The sequence below is a fragment of the Ranitomeya variabilis genome, chromosome 5, assembly GCF_051348905.1.
Source record: "Ranitomeya variabilis isolate aRanVar5 chromosome 5, aRanVar5.hap1, whole genome shotgun sequence".
NCBI lineage: Eukaryota > Metazoa > Chordata > Amphibia > Anura > Dendrobatidae > Ranitomeya > Ranitomeya variabilis.
This window is the reverse complement of record NC_135236.1, coordinates 649,470,902-649,491,188: the sequence shown is the minus strand read 5'-3', so window position 1 is coordinate 649,491,188 and position 20,287 is coordinate 649,470,902. Positions and strand designations below refer to the sequence as shown.

The 20,287-nt window shown below is 45.1% G+C and overlaps 1 protein-coding gene across 2 annotated transcripts in view; it reads left to right on the top strand.

Moving 5' to 3' along the window:
- The window catches only part of ATOX1 (antioxidant 1 copper chaperone), a 24,493-nt gene extending 5,390 nt beyond the window's left edge, over positions 1–19,103 (top strand). The window contains exons 2-4 of one of the 2 annotated variants that reach the window (XM_077266377.1): positions 2,142–2,217; positions 9,292–9,439; positions 18,858–19,103. In XM_077266377.1, the coding sequence (XP_077122492.1) occupies positions 2,142–2,217; positions 9,292–9,419 (204 nt within the window). In that variant the 3' untranslated portion in view covers positions 9,420–9,439; positions 18,858–19,103. The remainder of the gene's footprint in view (positions 1–2,141; positions 2,218–9,291; positions 9,440–18,857) is intronic. The other variant, XM_077266378.1, reaches the window with a different exon arrangement.
- The last annotated feature ends 1,184 nt before the right edge of the window (positions 19,104–20,287 follow it).

Sequence of the window (20,287 nt, the reverse complement as noted above, 5' to 3'; positions counted from 1 at the left end):
ATAACACCTTATCCCAGCACACTGGCTCATCAGTAGTTGGGATCTTAGACATGGGAATACCACTTTAAGATGATTTTTAGTGTAATCGTACAGAGATTTACCTTTTTTAAAAAAAAAACCAAAAAAAAAAAACCAAAACCTTGGCTCTATAGTCTGGGATGGAGTCACAGCGCCCTGGCTTTCATTGTTTAACATAAGCCACATGTCTCATAAAAGAAGGTGTTTTATAGTTTTATGGATAAGTAAGAAAAACAGCCATAAACATGGATATTACGCGACAAAATGCCGGCTTTGCCCATAGCTTATAACCAGGGGGGGAAGCCTCTGTCATCTCGTGCATTAAAAATTCTGTACTAATTATTTCCTTAAAGGGGTTGTCTGGTACAATCTATGTCTGCAGTCATACCAAATATGCTTTTTTTATTTTTTTTCCCCACATTTCTCTACTTTTAACAGGAAAAGGTGGGGTGTTTTTGTTTTTTTTGTTTAAGTTGTTGTTGTTTTTTCACTTTTTCACTTTATTTTGCAGTTCCCTAAGGCACTTGAACTTGCAGTTGTCTGATCACTTGTTATAACACAGCATTACTGCTGTACAGTGGGTACGGAAAGTATTCACACCCCTTTAAATTTTTCACTTGTTTTCATTGCAGCCATTTGGTAAATTCAAAAAAGTTTATTATTTTTCTCATTAATTTACACTCTGCACCCCATCTTGACTGAACAAAAACAGAAATGTAGAAATTTTTGTAAATACCTAAAATATCAAATGTTCATAAGTAGGGTTGAGCGACCTTTATTTTTTTTAGGGTCGAGACGGGTTTCGCGAAACCCGACTGTCTTAAAAGTCGAGTCGAGTGAAATCGGCCGACCACTGTGGAAAATCGGGGATCGGCCGAAACACGAAACCCAATGAAGACATTTTTTTTTTTATTTTTTTTTTTTTTTTTTTTTTTTTTTTTTTTTTTTTCTGTCTCCCTCTCCCTCTTCCCCTTTCCCCCCCCCCCTCTTTTTTTTCTTTTTTTAGTACATTATAGTAATTAAACTTTCATTCTTTTTACTTTTGTCCAGTATAGAAAGTTATGAGACTTTACAATACACTTTACTAGGGGATTTGTCTTCTTCATTCCTGTAAAGAAAAAAAACAAAACATGTAAATGGCTTCCAAACCCCTGTTTTTCCTTATTTTATTCGTCTTCAGCTGCACTGATATCAGGATGTGCTTATTTGGAGTACAGATGATGGCAGTGATGGGTCAGCCCCCTGTCCCATAATGGAGGAGCTGGAGCCAGAAAAAGATGCAAGAAAGTAACCTGTGATGAGCTGAACGGTTGAGTTAGTTTAGAGAGGGATTTACCCAAAAATAATAAGTTTCTGGGACAATCCCTTTAAGAACAGGGGTTCTATGGAATTCGTGGCGCTTTTCCTCTAAAAAATGTGAGCTATAGATTTGTCACTCACGAGGAACCTAGCGTAGAAGTCCTATGTAAATTGGACTGGAAGCTTAACTGTTCCACTCTAAGGACACTCCCCCAGTGCACTTCCTGACTGATTTGCATACGGCTTCTACACTAGATTTCTCATGACTGGCACATCGGATCTTTACTAAAAAGGTGTCATTTTAATGGGGGGACAAGCGGCAATACAGCCGTACCATTACTTCTACATGGAAAATGTATTGACAGGATCCCTTTAAGTACAGTTTTCTATTATTGAGGCAGACACGAGATGTAATTGAACTCCTATTTCATCCACGCACCATGTATTAGCAGATCGAGTAGAAATACGACCAGACTCTAAGGCGGTACTCACGTTAGGGGCATTTATATACCATAAATGCCTGATTGATGCAAATCCTGTCTCTGGAGCCCCACCAGGAATGGGATGGTGAGGTCTCCCTTCCCCGCGACGTGAGACAGGGACTTGTTCTATAGACCTATATTATCAGTGAATCCTAAAGGATAAAAAAAAGTTATTGATGTGCAGTACCGGCCGCGGCCACTATGCAGTCGATGGCGCTGTGCAGTTTCGTAACTGAGCAGTCGCCGCCAACATCGGGGAAAAGAAAACCTAGTCTAAGTTGTCGGGTCACTGCGGTCAAATGTTACACGGTTTGATGTAGTAATTTCTCATTTCTTTTCCAGAGGGAAGAGTTTTTCGTGGCCATGACCTGCGAGGGTTGCTCAAACGCTGTGATCCGTGTACTTTCACGGCTCGGAGGTAAGGCTTCTTAAATATGAGCAGATGTTTAATTATGTGTAAAGCTGCCCTCTATTGCACATGACCTGTGCTAACCCCAAATGAAGACGAATCTGTTTAAAGGGGTGATAATTTAAAAACAAAAAAAACAAAACTGCCCCTAATTGAAAAACACTTTAAAGGGATTGCCAGGATCATACGTTATCATTACCAGATCGATGGGGCTCAACACTCGGGACCCAAACCTATCAGCTGATTGCAGGCAAATGGCGTAAGGCGCCGGGACACCATAGTGGTCGCTCCCGGGTATTGCAGTTTAACTTCAATTTGAGTGAATGCAGTTGAGTTGCAGTACCCCAGAATGGCCACTACAAAGTGTATGGCGCTGTGGTATTTAGGGTCTCTTCCCCGCCGCCCCAGGACCTGCAAACAACTGATTGAGGGGTTTCCTGATATTGATAAACTCTCCTAACGAAAGATCAGAACGACCCCTTTAACCTTCCCAACGTAGGATGTAGCCACATGTTCTGTGTCTGATCCTCAAGTATGGAGGCGGCTCAAGAGCTGAGCCTGCACCTTACCCAGGAGACGCCGACTGTGTAACAGCAGCGACCAGAGCTCTGAATCTGCCCCCTACAGGGTGCTGATGGGATGTCATAGCAGCCAGGGATCTGATTAAGGCCCCCCATGGCTGCCATCTTGGTTCTGTAAAGCCCAGCTTGTGGTTGGGCTTCCATAGGCGGACGTCATTTAAAAAACAAAAAAACAGTAGTATTGCAGTATAATATAATAAATAATCAAACCATCGCAGGTTGGAGTCTCAGTGGGACTAAAATAAAGTAATATTTTTTTTTTTTAAATATTATTAAAAAATGAATATAAAAATTCTAATTACCGTATATACCTGTGTATAAACTGAGTTTTTCAGCACTTATTTTGTACTGAAAATGCCCCCCTTGGCTTATACACGAGTCACTGTCCCAGAAAGCCGGCGGGGGAGCAGCGGAGCGGCGGGTCACAGAGGCCAGAGCCAGCGGCTGTGCCTAAAGCCTGTGCTGCTGCTGTAATGGCGCACAATGCCAGCTGTAGCCGCCAGCTTCCAGCACACATCATATTCACCTACCTGCACGCCCTCGGTGCTGGCACTGCATCTCGTTCCTGCCGAGCAATCACGTGGCACCTGCTCATTAACCCCTTTCTGACATTAGACGTACTATCCCGTCGAGGTGGTATGGGCCCGTATGACCATTGACGGGATAGTACGTCTAACGTGATCAGCCACGCTCACGGGGGGATCGCGGCCGGGAGTAAGCTGACTATCACAGCTGACATCTGGCACTATGTGCCAGGAGCGGTCACGGACCGCTCCCGGCTCATTAACCCCCGGAACACTGTGATCAAACATGATTGCAGCGTTCCAGCGGCATAGGGAAGCATCGCACAGGGAGGGGGCTCCCTGCGTTCTTCCCTGAGACCCTCGGAGCAACGCGATGTGATCGCGTTGCTCCGAGCGTCTCCTCCCTGCAGGCCCCGGATCCAAGATGGCACGGGGCTGCATCCGGGTCCTGCAGCTAGGTGGCTTGCAAGCGCCTGTGTTGGGGTTATAATTAGGGTTGGGATTAGGCTTAGGGGTGGGTTGGGGTTGGAGTTAAAATTGGGGGTTTCCACTGTTTAGGCACACCTCTGCAAACGCAACATGACGTCCGATCTCAATCCATACAATTCTACGTTGAAAAAATAAAACTGCGCTCCTTCCCTTCCGAGCTCTGCCGTGTGCCCAAACAGTGGTTTACTCCCACATATGGGGTTTCACCCTGTTACCCATGGGAAAATCCAAAACTGGGGCTAAAAAATCATTTTTGCTTAAAAAAAAAAAAAGTTTATTTTCACGGCTCTGCGTTACAAACTTTAGTGAAACACTTGGGGGTTGAAAGTGCTCACCACACATCTAGATAAGTTCCTTGGGAGGTCTAGTTTCCAATATGGGGTCACTTGTGGGGGGTTTCTACTGTTTAGGTACATCAGGGGCTCTGCAAATGCAACGTGACGCCCACAGACCATTCCATCAGTCTGCATTCCAAAACGCCACTTCTTCCCTTCCGAGCTCTGCCATGCGCCCAAACAGTAGTTTTCTCCCACATATGGGGTATCGGTGTACTCAGGACAAATTGGACAACTTTTGGGGTCCAATTTCTTCTCTTACCCTTGGGAAAATAAATTTTGGAAAGTAGACCCCCTAAGGAACTCATCTAGATGTGTTGTGAGAGCTTTGAACCCCCAAGTGTTTCATTACAGTTTATAATGTAGAGCCGTGAAAATAAAAAATTATTTTTTTGGCCCCCAGTTTTGTATTTTTCCAAGGGTAACAGGAGAAATTGGACCCCAAAAGTTGTCCTGAGTACGCTGATACCCCATATGTGGGATAAACCCCTGTTTGGGCGCACGGGAGTGCTCGGAAGGGAAGGAGCACTGTGTTAATTTTTCAACGCAGATTTGGCTGGAATTGAGATCGGACGACATGTCGCGTTTGGAGAGCCCCTGATGTGCCTAAACAGTGGAAACCCCCCAATTATAACTGAAGTCCTAAGGGTACTTTCACACTAGCTTTTTTTGCAATACGTCGTAATGCGTCGTTTTGGCGAAAAAAAAACGCATCCTCCAAAGTTGTCTGCAGGATGCGTTTTTTCCCCATTGACTAACATTAGCGACGCATTGACACACGTCACAACCGTCATGCGACAGTTGCGTCGTGTTGTGGCTGTCCGTCGGCCGCAAAAAACGTTGCTTGCAACGTTTTTTGCTGCGTCGAGAACGTCTTTTCCGACCGCGCATGCGCGGCTGGAACTCCGCAACCTTCTCCCCACACCTCACAATGGGGCAGGGCATGCGCTGAAAATCAGCATCCGCTGCACTGCGACGGGCCGAGTACGACGCTAGTGTGAAAGTAGCCTAACCCAAACACACCCCTAACCCTAATCCCAATGGTAACCCTAACCACACCCCTACCCCTAATCCCAACCCTATTCCCAACCGTAAATGTAATCCAAACCCTAACTTTAGCCCCAACCCTAACTGTAGCCTTAACCCTAGCCCCTACCCTAACCACACCCCTAATCCCTAATGGGAAAATGGAAATAAATACATTATTTTTAATTTTATTATTTTTCCCTAACTAAGGGGGTGATGAAGGGGGGTTTTTTCATTGCAAAAAATCGATTTTGCGTCTCCACTTTTGGAGACCTATAATTTTTACATATTTTGGTCCACAGAGTCATGTGAGGTCTTGTTTTTTGTGGGACGAGTTGACGTTTTTATTGGTAAAATTTTCGGGCACGTGACATTTTTTTTGATCGCTTTTTATTCCGATTTTTGTGAGGCAGAATGACCAAAAACCAGCTATTCATGAATTTCTTTTGGGGGAGGCGTTTATACCGTTCCGCGTTTGGTAAAATGGATAAAGCAGTTTTATTGATCGGGTCAGTACGATTACAGCGATACCTCATTTATCTCATTTTTTTTTTTTTTTTAATGTTTTGGCGCTTTTATACGATAAAAACTATTTTATAGAAAAAATAATTTTTTTTGCATCACTTTATTCTAAGGACTATAACTTTATTTTCTCGGTCATGACACTGTACGGTGGCTCGTTTTTTGCAGGACAAGATGACGTTTTCAGCGGTACCATGGTTATTTATATCCGTCTTTTTGATCGCTTGTTATTTCACTTTTTGTTCGGCAGTATGATAATTAAGCGCTGTTTTTTACCTTTTTTTTTTTTTTTTTTTTTTTACTGTGTTCACTGAAGGGGTTAACTAGTAGGACAGTTTCATAGGTCGGGTCGTTACGGACGCGGTGATACTAAATGTGTGTACTTTTATTTATTTTATTTTTTTAAGATTTAGATAAATGTATTTATGGGAAATATATATATATATATATATATATATATATATATATATATATATATATATATATATATATATATATATATATATATATATATATAATTTTTTTATTTTTTTTTTTTTTCTTTATTTAGGAATTATTATTTTTTTTTTTTTTACACATCTAAATATATATATATTTTTTTACATTATCACATTGTCCCAGAGGGGGGCATCACTATATAGTGACAGATCGCTGATCTGACACTTTGCACAGCACTGTGTCAGATCAGTGATCTGACGTGCACTGCTCCAGGCTTACAGGCTTGTTAGCCACCTCCCTGCAGGACCCGGAAGTAGCCCCACGGCCATTTTGGATCCGGGGCCTGCAGGGAGCAGACGCTCGGTACAAGGTGAGCACATCGCCTTGTACTGAGGGTCTCGGGGAAGCCCGCAGGGAGCCCCCTCCCTGTGCGATACTTCCCTATGCCCCCGGAACGCTGCGTTCATGTTTGATCGCAGTGTCCCGGGGGTTACTGTGCCAGGAGCGGTCCGTGACTGCTCCTGGCACACAGTGCCGAATGTCAGCTGCGATAGCTGACACTCGGCTGTGCTCCCCCCGTGATCACGGCCGATTGCATCTGACGTACTATCCCGTCACTGGGAATTAAGTCCCAGGTCACCTCGACGGGATAGTACGTCGTATGGGATTAAGGGGTTAAGAGCATAAAAATTGCAACATTTTCAAAATTTTCCCCAAATTTCCGTTTTGTTTTTTTTTCCACAAAAAACTCATGTAGTGTCAAAGAAATTTTACCACTGTCATGAAGTACAATATGTCACGAGAAAACAGTGTCAGAATCACCGGGATCCGTTGAAGCGTTCCAGAGTTATAACCTCATAAAGGGACAGTGGTCAGAATTGTAAAAATTGCCCCAGTCATTAATGTTCAAACCACCCTTGGGGGTAAAGGGGTTAAGGTAATGAATATGCACGCCTCTTCACTCCCATAGGCTTGGGATGCGCATATTCATTACCTTAATGAGCGGTACCACGTGATCGCTCGGCAGGAAGAGCTCCTGGAAGCCGGAACAATAGTTGGTGCCTCGGCTTATACTCGAGTATATACGGTACCCTCCCGTCCTTTTATAAACTTTAAAATTTAGAAAGGAAAAAAGAAATGCGTAACCTTATCCCTAAAAATTCGGTCTATTATATTATATAATTGATCAACCCGTATGGTACATGCTGTAAAGAACAAAAAAAAAGTGAACACAAGAATTGATTTTATTTTTTTCGGTCTTTAAAAAAGAAAAAAGTAGAAAACTAGTCCCTCTAATGACAAAGATAAAAAAAAAAAAAAATGTAAAAAAAATTCCAGGCCTCCAAAAAAGGTGATAGATAGATATGATGGCGTTAACAAAAGGAAATCAATGTTCTTGGCTTCACCCGTCAGTGATTTTAATGTTATGGCTGATCATTTAAAAGTTTAGCGTTGTCAATTCTAAAAATTTAACTCTGCGCTCGCTGCCAAAAATAAAATGAAATGACTCCCTGCTGAATGTCATAAAACAATAAACCTACAGGAAATTATTTAGCTGCGCCATTAGCCTAGAGAGTGAAGACAATCGGGTCCCGTCAGAAAGATTTAACAGTGAAATTAGTATTAGAAGAAAAAAAAAAATGTACGGAACACTAGATGTAAAGGGGGCATAATAAAGAAGGGATCCTTTTTCTTAAAGGAACACTAACATTTTGAAATATATTCTAGGATCTAAGTAAGGTTTCTGATTGTGCGGAGTGACAAGCCAGGCCTGGCATGTAAGGAGACTTGTAGGCCATGCATGCTTCTCTTAAATATACAAATTGATTCTTCAGAGAGGAAGAGGGCTAGAACTCTAGCGCCACCTATTGGAAGTTGGAATCCTAACAGTCAATGTCGATCCTTTAACGAGCCTTGTCACATGACTCAGGACCAAAGCCAAACCAGAATGTCTATTTGCAGACACGTGTTTCGTTGTGTCGCCCCCTCATCAGTGCAAAGTATGAGATCTGATTTGGCTAAGTGAGAGGCTTAGGAATGGGAAACCTGCTAGGCCTGGCTTGTCGCTCTACTTCTTAGATTCCAGTCCTAAGTCTGTCGCCTAGCCAAGTCTGCAAGATTTTTTTTTTTTTGCACATTCCTAAAAGAAACGTAGTAAGGTTGCAAGGGACAGAGGAGTGTCCTGCAAATCTGATTTTGGGTGATCAAATAGCCAATAACAGTTGATTAATTTGGATTTCAAGTGTTGGACACTAACTCATTGGCTATTGATGACTTGTCCTGTAGATGGGTCATAAGTATTGGAATTCTGGAAAACCCCTTTAAGTTCAGTGTATACACATTATACAGCAAGCTCCCTCTAGTGGCAACTACAGGCATCATCATTTTTATTTTTTTATTTTATTTTTTTAAAGGGAATCCGTCCCCAGGTTTTCATCTACCCCCACCTAAGATCAGCATGATGTAAAGTCAAGAAGTCTGATTCCAGCGATGTGTCACTTACTGAGCTGATTGCCGCAGTTTTGATAAAATCCGTGTTTTATCTGCTGCCGTTCTCTGAATGCAAGAGTTCTTAATACATTTCGTAGCTCTGAGTGCAATATGAGGCAAGGTTGTATCAAAGTAGATCTGTCGCCAGATTTCACAATACAAACTGCACACAATATTAAAAAGACCTATTAGACCTGATCAAGCTGGTGTACTTACTTTGCTAATTCAAGTCAGTATTTCAATGTTTGTTTGTTTGGGTTTTTTTTAAAGTTAAGCCAAATCTCCCACCTCTCAACTGAATTGACAACTCCACCCAAACCACTAATTGATAAAGTTTCTGCCTATGCACAGTGTACACAGAAAGCTGCCAGTCAGTGGTAGGGACAGGGTTGTACAGAGGTCATGGATATGGAGGACAACATGACACTGGTCCTAGTGATAAAACTGTTGTAAATGATCAAAACTACAGCAAGCAGTCCAGTAAGTGACGCATCGCTGGAATCAGGGTCTCAGCCTCTACATCTTGCTGCTCTGATTACGTAGCAAATGCCTGATGATATTCCCTTTAAGTCTCATGGGGATTGTATTGTGTAACCGCATAGACATGTCTGTGCTGCCCCTGTATCGTACGCCCCCCAATTATTATTCATTTATTGATCGAAGTCGTTTCTCCTTCAGATGTCCAGTATGAAATTGATCTGCCGAATAAGAAGGTGGTGATCGAGTCCGGTAATCACTCCGCGGACCAATTGCTGGAGACCCTGAAGAAGACGGGAAAAGAAGTCAAACACTTATGTACCAAATAACGTGGAGGAAGAGTGAGATGGTGAAATGATAAAACATATCCCAGTGTGTCTTAAAGGGGTCGTCCAGGACTTTAATAAAGATGGCCTGTCCTTAGGATAGGTCACCAATGTCTGATTGGTGGGGGTGCGACACCCAGCACCCCACATTGATCAGCTGCTCCCCATGTCCGCGGGGGCTGCCCAGCTCAGTCATCGGAATAGTGGCCGCGGCCGGTACTGCACATCCACCTATTAAATTGAATGTGCAGTACCATCCGCGGCCACTATACAGTCAACGGCGCTGTGCAGCTCCACAGCTGAGCAGTTCCCGCGGATACCGGGTACAGCTGATCAACGGGGAGAGGGTGCTCCAATCAGACATCCGAAGCGTAGACCGTCAGTGTTAACCTCTTCCCGACCGTGGACGTATAGGTACGTCCAAGGTCCTGTTCCTGCTCTTGATGCAGGCTCCGGAGCTGAGCCCGCATCTTTCCCCTACACATGACCTCTGATCTGATCAGCTGTCACGTGCCTTGAACAGGATCCACCCGCAGCGTAACGAGAAAAAAATAAAAATGTCAGAATTTAGGGGTTTTTTTTTTTGTTTTTTTGCTGCAACATTGCAATAGCGGGCGATCAAAACATGGTATCTACCCCAAAATGGTATCAATAAAAACGGCAGCTCAAGGTGCAAAATAAGCCCTCGCACCAGCCCCAGATCCCCAAAAATGGAGACGCTACAGGTCTTGGAAAAATGGCACCATTTATTTTATTTTTTTTACAAATTTAGGATTTTTGTTTTCACCAATAAAAAACAAATAACCTGTACATGTTTGGTGTCTGCAAACTCGTTATGACCTAGAAAATCCTAGCAGCAGGTCGGTTTGGGCATTTAGTGAACATGATAAAAAAAAAAAACAAAACACAAAAACAATTGTGGAATTGTACATTTTTTTTTTTTTTTTAAATTGTAATTTCACGGCAGTTGGAATTTATTTCCTGTTTTCCAGTGCATCATATGGTAAAACCAATGATGTCGTTCAAAAGTACAACTCGTCCCGCAAAAAACAAGACCTCACATGACCATATTGAAGGAATAATTAAAAAAGTTATGGCTCTGGGAAGGAGGGGAGCGAAAAAATGAAAGCCCAGAAATGGGAAATGGCAAGGATGTGAATGGGGTTAAAGTGCCACACAACCACTTTAAAGGGAAACTATCAGTAAGAAAGAGCCTAGGCAATGTGAAATCTGAATTTCTGTGGTATCTTTAGATATCTGCTACCCCACCCTATCCTGTAGGACTTAAAGGGGTATTTCCATCTTCAAGACCCTTTCCCAATCTGTAGTAGGTATAATAATAATAATAGCAAAAACCTCCAATTACAAATGTAGTATAGTTCTTCTGATTCGCTATGTCTCTTCCCTCATGTGAAGGCATTGCAGGACAATAGGTATCCATGGTTACGACCACTGATATAGCGACAAGTAGTTACTAGCGATCGTAACCATGGATGCTCAAGGTCCTGCAATGCCTGCACATGAGGAAAGAGACATAGCGAATCAGAAAAACTATACTATATTTCTAATTGGAAGTATTTGCTAATATTATTTTTCTCTATCCCCATGATGGCACCACGGAGAGAGAGGGGTCCGCCCCCAGGGACAGGAAACCTACAGATGAAAAAGGGCGTACCTCTCTCCCACATCAGTTGGTTTCCTGTCCCTGACGGGGAACCTACAGCGACGTACCTGAAGGATTCTTCGTGGGATTCCAGGGAGCTGGCCGGTCGGTTCCTGACAGGGGGCGCCCTGTCACGGCTGTGCCCAGCCGGTTTTCTCCCCCCTTTTATCCGACCCTGATGCACCACCACGGGGGTCGGCGGGCCCTACGGGTGAGTGTTGCAGGGGAAGGCAGCGAAGAGGTTCGAGCCTGCCTTCCCCAAAAATAAAAAAAAAAAAAAATAAAAAAAAGGGGGAGGAAAGAGGCAGGTGACGGCGGTCACCGATATAGCCTCTGCACCGCTAAAAGGTGCGTGGGGGTAGCGGCGGCTACGCTACCACTATCAGGCAAAGCGCCGCAGGCACCGCTGAACCGCCGCCCAAACCGGAAGTACGGGCCAGGCGGAACGCTAAATCGCGCGCACAGGCGTCCCCATTAATATCCTCCCTATAGGACGCCGGTGCCGCGAACCGGAAGTGACGCGCGCGCATGCGCAGGTGACCACTTTTCCCGGCGGCAAGTTTAAAAACAGCGTCCTCGATAGAGGAAACGTGGCAAACCCTCTCTACTTTGAGAAACACCACTATGAGCGATAAAGAGCAACAAGAGGCACAGGAGTGTGCACAATCTTCACCTGAGGAAGTACTACGTCCGCGCTCACAACATCAGCGCAAGGGGAATGCTTCATCCCAGCAGCGCAGCAGCAGTGGACGCTCAGGGTCACAACGCAGCCGAGTCTCTGGGGGAAATACACGGCCGGTGACGAACCCAGCGGATATAGTCCCGAGGCCAGAGACGGTACCTCTTAAACCGTAAGGGGTGAGTGATCTGCGTGAAAGTAATATTGTAATATGAGATTACTTTTTTATTTTTCCCTAGGGAAGAAAATGTACAGGCAAATCAAAGCACAAAGTGTGTGCGATATGTTCAGAAGAATTACCTCCCTCGTGGGAAAAAAAGCTATGCGGGTCCTGCATAGAAAAAACCATCCAGGAGGAATCTCCGGCATTCGCGTCAGACCTGAAAACCCTAATAAAAAATCAAGTAGAAAGTGCCCTCAAAGGCATTAAGATTCCGAGGAAAAAACATAGATCAGGTCATAAGTCTCCCGAGTCCAGTATAGACAAATCAGAAAGCGAGACATCTGACTCTGGTGATTCATCAACATCCGACACTTCCTCACTATCTTCGGAGGGAGGGCGCAGTTGCTTCCCCATCGAAGAGACAGACGCATTGGTAAAGGCCATCAGAACAACGATGGGTCTGGTAGACGAACGCCCTAAAAGAACAGCACAGGACATAATGTTCAGCGGATTAGAACAAAAGAAAAGAAGAGTATTTCCAATAAATGAAAAAATCCATTCTTTAATCAAAAAAGAATGGAAGAAACCGGACAAAAAAGTTCTCTTGGTCCCCAAGAGAAAATATCCGTTCGATGACCCAGCCTGCTCATCCTGGGGCAAGGCACCCAAACTGGACGTGGCTATAGCAAAAGCCTCTAAAAAGTTCGCTCTGCCCTTCGAGGACATGGGTACTCTGAAGGATCCAATGGATAAGAAGGCGGACACCTTCTTGAAAAACTCCTGGGAAGCGGCAGGAGGAGGCCTAAAGCCAGCCATCGCAGCCACCTGCACGGCGCGTGCTCTAATGGTGTGGCTTGAGCATCTGGATTCGCAACTAAAAGAGAAAGTCCCACGAGAAACAATACAAAAGTCAGTGTCCATGATGAAAGGGGCAGCAGCTTTTTTGGCGGACGCTTCGGTGGACTCAGCAAGATTGTCAGCCAGGTCGGCGTCCTTCTCAAACGCTGCAAGACGCGCCCTGTGGCTAAAATGCTGGCCGGGGGACCTGCAAACAAAGACCAAGCTTTGCTCAATACCTTGCGAAGGCGAGTTCCTGTTCGGATCAACGTTGGACGACATCCTTGACAAAGCGGGAGATAAAAAGAAATCTTTTCCCGGGTTCCCCAACCAGTCATATAGGCGCTCCTTTCGGAACAGAAAGTTCATGCGCAGAAGACCTCCAAAAGGAAATAAAGACGGATGGGAAGACAGAAGAAACAAAAACAGGGGCTTCTTGTTCAACAAACCCCCCCCTCCAGATAATAAAAAATCCCAATGAAGGTACTTCCCGGGTCGGGGGGAGACTGGCAGAGTTCCTTCCAGCCTGGGAAAAAATCTCAAACAGCCCTTGGATCCTGGGTATTATACGAGAAGGCCTCAAATTCAAATTTCGCGTCCCTCCCGGCAACTCCTTCATGGTAACGCCTCAAAAACAGTCACTCGAACAGTCAGCTCTCCAGAAGGAGATCCTGACCCTAATCCAGAAAGATGTATTGCAAGAAGTTCCATACCAGGAAAGGGGCACGGGGTTCTATTCTCCCCTCTTTCTCCGGAAAAAACCGGATGGATCGTACAGAACGATCATAAATCTCAAAAAACTAAACAGTTTCCTGGAGATACAACATTTCAAAATGGAAACAATAAAATCTTGCGTGAGAATACTCTTTCCTCGGTGTTTCATGACTGTTTTAGATTTACGAGACGCGTACTACCATGTGCCCATACACAGAGATTACCAAAAATATCTCAGACTGGCAGTGAATATCCAGGGGGAGATCAAACACTTCCAGTTCCGAGCACTCCCCTTCGGGATAGCTATCGCCCCTCGAGTATTCACGAAAGTAATGTCAGAGGTAATGGCCCACATACGGGAACAGAACATCCTAATAGTTCCCTATCTAGACGACCTACTAGTGGTAGGGAACTCATTTCAACACTGCGAACAACAGTTGAATCTGGTCATTGCTTCTCTGTCGAATCTGGGGTGGCTACTAAACATACCCAAGTCCAAAATGGTGCCATCTCGGGTACAGGAATACCTGGGGATAGTCCTAGACTCAAACACGCAGATATGTTATCTTCCCCAGGAGAAAATACAGAAAATGACACAAGCCGTATCACAGCTGACGGCATCCCCAGTGACCACCCCGAGGAGAGCAATGTCACTCCTGGGTTCTATGACGGCCTGTATGCCGGCAGTTCAATGGGCACAACTACATTCCCGGGATCTACAATGGGAGACCTTAAATTTAGGCATATCTCTGCACGGAAATTTAGACGGGCGGTTAACTATTTCTCCAAATACAATACTCTCCCTAGCGTGGTGGGCAGACCCAGGGAATCTAGCCAAAGGGGTTCCTTGGGAGCTACCGACGGAAAAGATTCTAACAACAGATGCAAGTCCCTGGGGCTGGGGAGCACATATAGGCGATCAAGTGGCACAGGGAAGTTGGAACAAAAGTCAGGAGTCAGACTCTTCCAACATGAAAGAGCTGCTAGCGGTAAAACTGGCCCTAACACACTTCCTATATCTCCTGCACGGTCACCACGTAAAAGTGTTTTCGGACAACCAAGTTGTTGTGGCATATCTAAACCACCAAGGGGGCACCAGGTGTCGAGCTCTGATGGAGGTAACCCAATCTATCTTCCACATAGCGGAACACAGTCTAAAGTCCTTGACAGCTCTCCACTTAAAAGGCTCCGAAAACCAAACTGCAGACTTCCTGAGCAGAACATGCTTAAAACAGGGAGAGTGGGAACTAAACCAATCGGTCTTCGATCAGATCGTGAGTCTCTGGGGCCTACCAGTAATAGACCTATTCGCGAACAGCCAAAACCGCAAGGTAGAAACATTCTGCTCAATCGATCCCCGGGGGAACCCTGTAGCTCTAGACGCTTTGACAATTCCTTGGAACTATCACCTTGCCTACGCGTTCCCTCCAATGTCACTCATCCCCTTAGTGTTGAGGAAAATTCGGGAGGAGAGGTCTACAGTGATACTAATAGCGCCATTCTGGCCTCGCAGAATATGGTTTTCTTGGCTAAGAAAAATGTCCATATCAAGTCCATGGGTTCTACCAGACACTCCGAAACTTCTGTCCCAGGGCCCAGTGTTTCACCCCAACGTGAAAAATCTACACATGACAGCGTGGCTTTTGAAAGGAGGTTACTAAGAGACAAAGGGTTCTCTCCCAACTTAGTGTCCACCCTGTTACAAAGTAGAAAACCCGTAACCACTAGAATATACGGGAAAGTGTGGAAAAAATTCATATCGGTATCAGGGGCAGACCCATCCGGGGAAATTCCTATTGGGAAAGTCCTTGAATTTTTACAGAAAGGCCTGGAAAGAGGCTTGGCTACAAGTACTTTAAAGGTGCAGGTAGCAGCCTTAGCAGCTCTGTATAATTACGATTTGGCCAGAAATCGTTGGGTCATGCGTTTTATTAAAGCCTCATCTAGGTCTAGACCCATTCCCCTCCACAACTCTCCCCCATGGGACCTAAACCTCGTACTAAACGCTCTAACCAAACCTCCCTTTGAGCCCCTAACAGAAGTCTCTTTAAAAATTCTGTCTCTGAAAACCACACTCCTAGTGGCTCTAACCTCAGCCCGCCGTGTCAGCGATATACAGGCGTTATCTTCATGCCCGCCCTTTACCCAGATACTTGATGACAGAGTCATCCTAAAAACCGACCCAGCTTATCTCCCTAAAATAGCGTCACAGTTTCACAGAACGCAGGAAATTTCGTTACCCTCCTTTTGTCCCAAACCAAAAAATGAGGGGGAGAAAACACTGCATACCCTAGACGTAAGAAGGTGTCTAGTTAGGTATCTATCAGCCACTAGGGAGTGCAGAAAGGATAGGGCTCTGTTTGTCTGCTTCCAGGGTCCACGCAAAGGACAAAAAGCGTCGAAAGCAACATTAGCAAGATGGATAAGAGATGCCATCGCCCTATCCTACTCATCCTGTGGGACAGCCATCCCAGAGAACATAAAGGCTCATTCAACCAGAGCAGTGGCATCATCCTGGGCAGAGAGAGCTGGCGCATCAATACAGCAGATATGTAGAGCGGCCACTTGGTCTTCCCAATCTACATTTTTCAAGCATTACCGCTTAGACTTGACCTCCTCTGATCCTACCTTTGGGCGAAGGGTTCTAGAGGCAGTGGTCCCTCCCTAATAGCTCTATCTATTCAAATCTCTCCGTGGTGCCATCATGGGGATAGAGAAAATGGTAGTTACCTGCCGATAACGGTATTTCTCTGATCCCATGATGGCACCCGTATATTCCCTCCCTTTTTTTCACACACAGGTGTGCACATTATAAAGTATTGGTCATTAGCTTAGTCACGGTGCCTCTGTTAAGTTTAATAGGTTAAGTTTAAATTGTGTAAATATTGAGTTGCAGCTGAAGTTCTGTATAAGGCTCTGTAATCCAACTGATGTGGGAGAGAGGTACGCCCTTTTTCATCTGTAGGTTTCCTGTCCCTGGGGGCGGACCCCTCTCTCTCCGTGGTGCCATCATGGGATCAGAGAAATACCGTTATCGGCAGGTAACTACCATTATTACACCTACTACATATTGGGATAGGATCTTGCAGATGGGAATACCCCTTTAGGGTGTCCTCGAATAAGGTGTTTGTTGTTTTTTTTTTCTTTTTTTTCAGTCCTACTGTCTCATATTAGGGCATGTTCACACTTTGCGTTTTTTGCCTTACTTTTTCCATCCATTTTTGCAGCGAAAATTTTTTTAATCACTCATTCATTTTTAGCGCAAGAAAAAGTCAGCGAAAATGCACATAAAACTGTATCAAGAACACATGTATCAAACATGGCGTCTTTCCTGCCAGTCGCTCTAGTTTTTGGTGGTGCACACAACTTAAAGGGGTTAATAACATATCCCCCATTGATGGGATAGGGGAACAGTTCAGTGTTTTGTTTGTTTTTTGTTTAAGCATTTTCCACCCATTCAAATGAATGAAAGAAAAAAAAGAAACGAGTGTGAGGAGCTCGGCCATGTTCCCATCCCTTCTGCCCCCTGTCCTGTGTGTGACTGTAGGGGCTCGTTAACACGCTTTTAAGAAAACCCTTCATCTGTGTCCTTATGGAGGGGAAAAGAGCGCATTGTCAGGATTCACTGGTGCCAGGTGGTCATATAACTGTGTCACATGATTTGCATACTCCCGGCCACATTCCGACTAGACGTGTCTCACCTCGCTCAATTCACTTGTATTGAGTAAAGCCGCGTACGTCTAGTCTGCACATGACCACATTTATACAAATCGCGTACTTATGGTCACGTGCCCGCCGCTCCCAGAATCGGAGAATCCTGACAGTGTGCACACTGACAGAGGCTGCAGACATGTACTCTAAGCCTGGACAATCCCTTTTTTAATGGTGGCAAGTGGAAGTCCCGTGTACACATTACGGGGTCACAAAATGTGACGGGCTCCTGGGAATGTATCAGTTGTAGTGGCAGGCACATGTTTCTAAATAGTGGTAAATATGTGCATCTACCCCCAACACCACACCGTCATGTACCCGGCTGCCCTAACGCCACGCACCGTCATGTACCCGGCTGCCCTAACGCCACGCACCGTCATGTACCCGGCTGCCCTAACGCCACGCACCGTCATGTACCCGGCTGCCCTAACGCCACGCACCGTCATGTACCCGGCTGCCCTAACGCCACGCACCGTCATGTACCTGGCTGCCCTAACGCCACGCACCGTCATGTACCCGGCTGCCCTAACGCCACGCACCGTCATGTACCCGGCTGCCCTAACGCCACGCACCGTCATGTACCCGGCTGCCTTAACGCCACGCACCGTCATGTACCCGGCTGCCCTAACGCCACGCACCGTCATGTACCCGGCTGCCCTAACGCCACGCACCGTCATGTACCCGGCTGCCCTAACGCCACGCACCGTCATGTACCCGGCTGCCCTAACGCCACGCACCGTCATGTACCCGGCTGCCCTAACGCCACGCACCGTCATGTACCCGGCTGCCCTAACGCCACGCACCGTCATGTACCCGGCTGCCCTAACGCCACGCACCGTCATGTACCCGGCTGCCTTAACGCCACGCACCGTCATGTATCCGGCTGCCTTAACGCCACGCACCGTCATGTATCCAGCTGCCCTAACGCCACGCCATGACATACGTAGTTGACAACCCTTTTTCGATCTTAAGGTTTTGCTCCGATGAAATAAAAAGTTATTCTCACCTCTGGTGCCATTCCAGCGGTTTCTGCACTCTCGTTCCCGGGGCTGTCCTGCAGTGGCCATGTCACATGAGCCCAGTGCCTAATCAGCGCTGTTCCCGCGACGTTGGCACTGGCTTTCCCAGTGATCACTTAACACTGTTATGTCACATGATCCCTGAGGCCATTCGGCGCTCTCTTCCTTTTTTCCACTTTCGGACAAATTAAGAAATCTACAGGTAGTGACAGCAGCCGCAGCTCTTACTTCCTCGGGACGTCAATTACTTCAGCAGGAATGGAGAATGAAGCCAACGCTGATTGGCATCAGGGATTGTGTGACATAAGTGTTACGTGATCCCTGGGAGAGTCGGTGCCAACGCTTCGGAAACAGGGCTGGCACCTGAGAGAAGAAGTTTCTGTTTTTTACTTGGGGGAAGGGAATACAGCAATTTAGAAGGGTTTGTCAAAGTACCTAAATGGCATGTAGCCACTATTCAGGCTCCCAAAGGTGTCTGTGTTTACAAGTAGCCACCAGATGGCGCTGTTTTTCAGCCTCCGGCAGTTCGTATCTTCCGTCCGGTTCTGTATGGACTCGCGGCACAGTACAAAGAATATCTGAACGCTCCTTTTTTGTTTTTTTTCCGTTTTCTCCCTTGAATTCTTCAAGTCTGATTCCAATCTTTATTTTTCAGATCGGAGAATAAACTGCGCTGTCATAGACCTATGGCACTTATATCCCAACCCTTTATGACGAGACGGTGGAGCAAGAGTCGGGGACCTTTCTGTATGTTTCTTAGTTGTCGGGGGGGTATCTGATTATATGGAGTTACGCACAGTTGAAATGAATTTGCTGTTTGAAGTGCCTCTGTTTTTGTCTTAAAAATGTAAAAAATGGATAGAAAGCCTGTAGTTTGTTGTAATAAAGTAACACAATGTAACCCTGGGTCTCACGTGATTCGTTTCCAGGTCGGAGAACCCATCTGTAAGGATTTCTGAGATAAAATGCTTAGGTACTTAGTACGGCTTCAAGCATCTTTAGCACTTGGAAGAGCCCCTCTGGCTGTTGTAACCTGCTGTAAACCTTCTGGCAATGTTCCTGAGGAATTTTAGTCTATTCCTCAAGGGCAATGGCCTCCAGGTTACTAATATTCTTAGGCTGTTAAGAAATTGGTAAAAAAAAAAGTAGTGCAGTAATTGGACGTGGAATCTGCCACCAGATCCCAGAGGAGGCAGGTGATCAAAGACCAGAGTGACTGCCATAGACCTTATGCAGAATGTGGTGGCAGCGGGCACTGAGGATTTGGGTTGCCCAGTAAATTCTGAAGGTCTCTGTGCCCAAACAAGGCGTCATTTCTTCTGACCCAAAAACACAAGAGTCGCCTCCAATAAGCACAAAACCTTATAAATAATAAGTCACAGAAGATTTGGGATTCAGCTGTATGGAGCGATGAAACAAAACTGGAACTTTTCAGGTAGAGGCGTCTTCACCCCCATTACTACGCCCATAGTCAAAAATTTTAAAAAAAAAGTCTGAATAAAGTCCTTTCTATTTGAAATAAACACTACGCCTTACTTTTACACATTTATTTAAAAAAATATATATAAAAGCAAACTTATACTCACCTGTCTGATAAGAATATAATCCAGCGAAGCCCATGTCACCTGTAAAAGACAAAAAAAATACACCATATTCCTCACCTCTCCGACAAGAAGATAATCCATTTGTTCCTTGACAAGTTTATTTCTACATCTAGATGGCATGCTGATTGTTGGCATGATGTAAGTGTTCAGCCGGGCATCCAGCAGACACCGAGCTGCGCAATAGAGCGCAGTATCAGTGTCTTGCGGTGACGTGAATAAGGTGAGCGGAGTTCATAGCCAATGTACTCCGTTCACTCACCAGAATTATGTTTTTGTTTTTTTTTGCTTCCACAACATTGCAATAAGAGGCGACCAAAACATTGTATCTACCCCAAGATGGTGTCAGTAAAAGCGTCGGCTCAGGTTGCAAAAACGAAGCCCTCACGGCCCCAGATCCCAAAAAATGAAAATGTTACGGTTTCTCTTAAAATGGTGACAAAGTTATTTTACAATTTTTTTTTTTCCACTTTAATTAAATAAA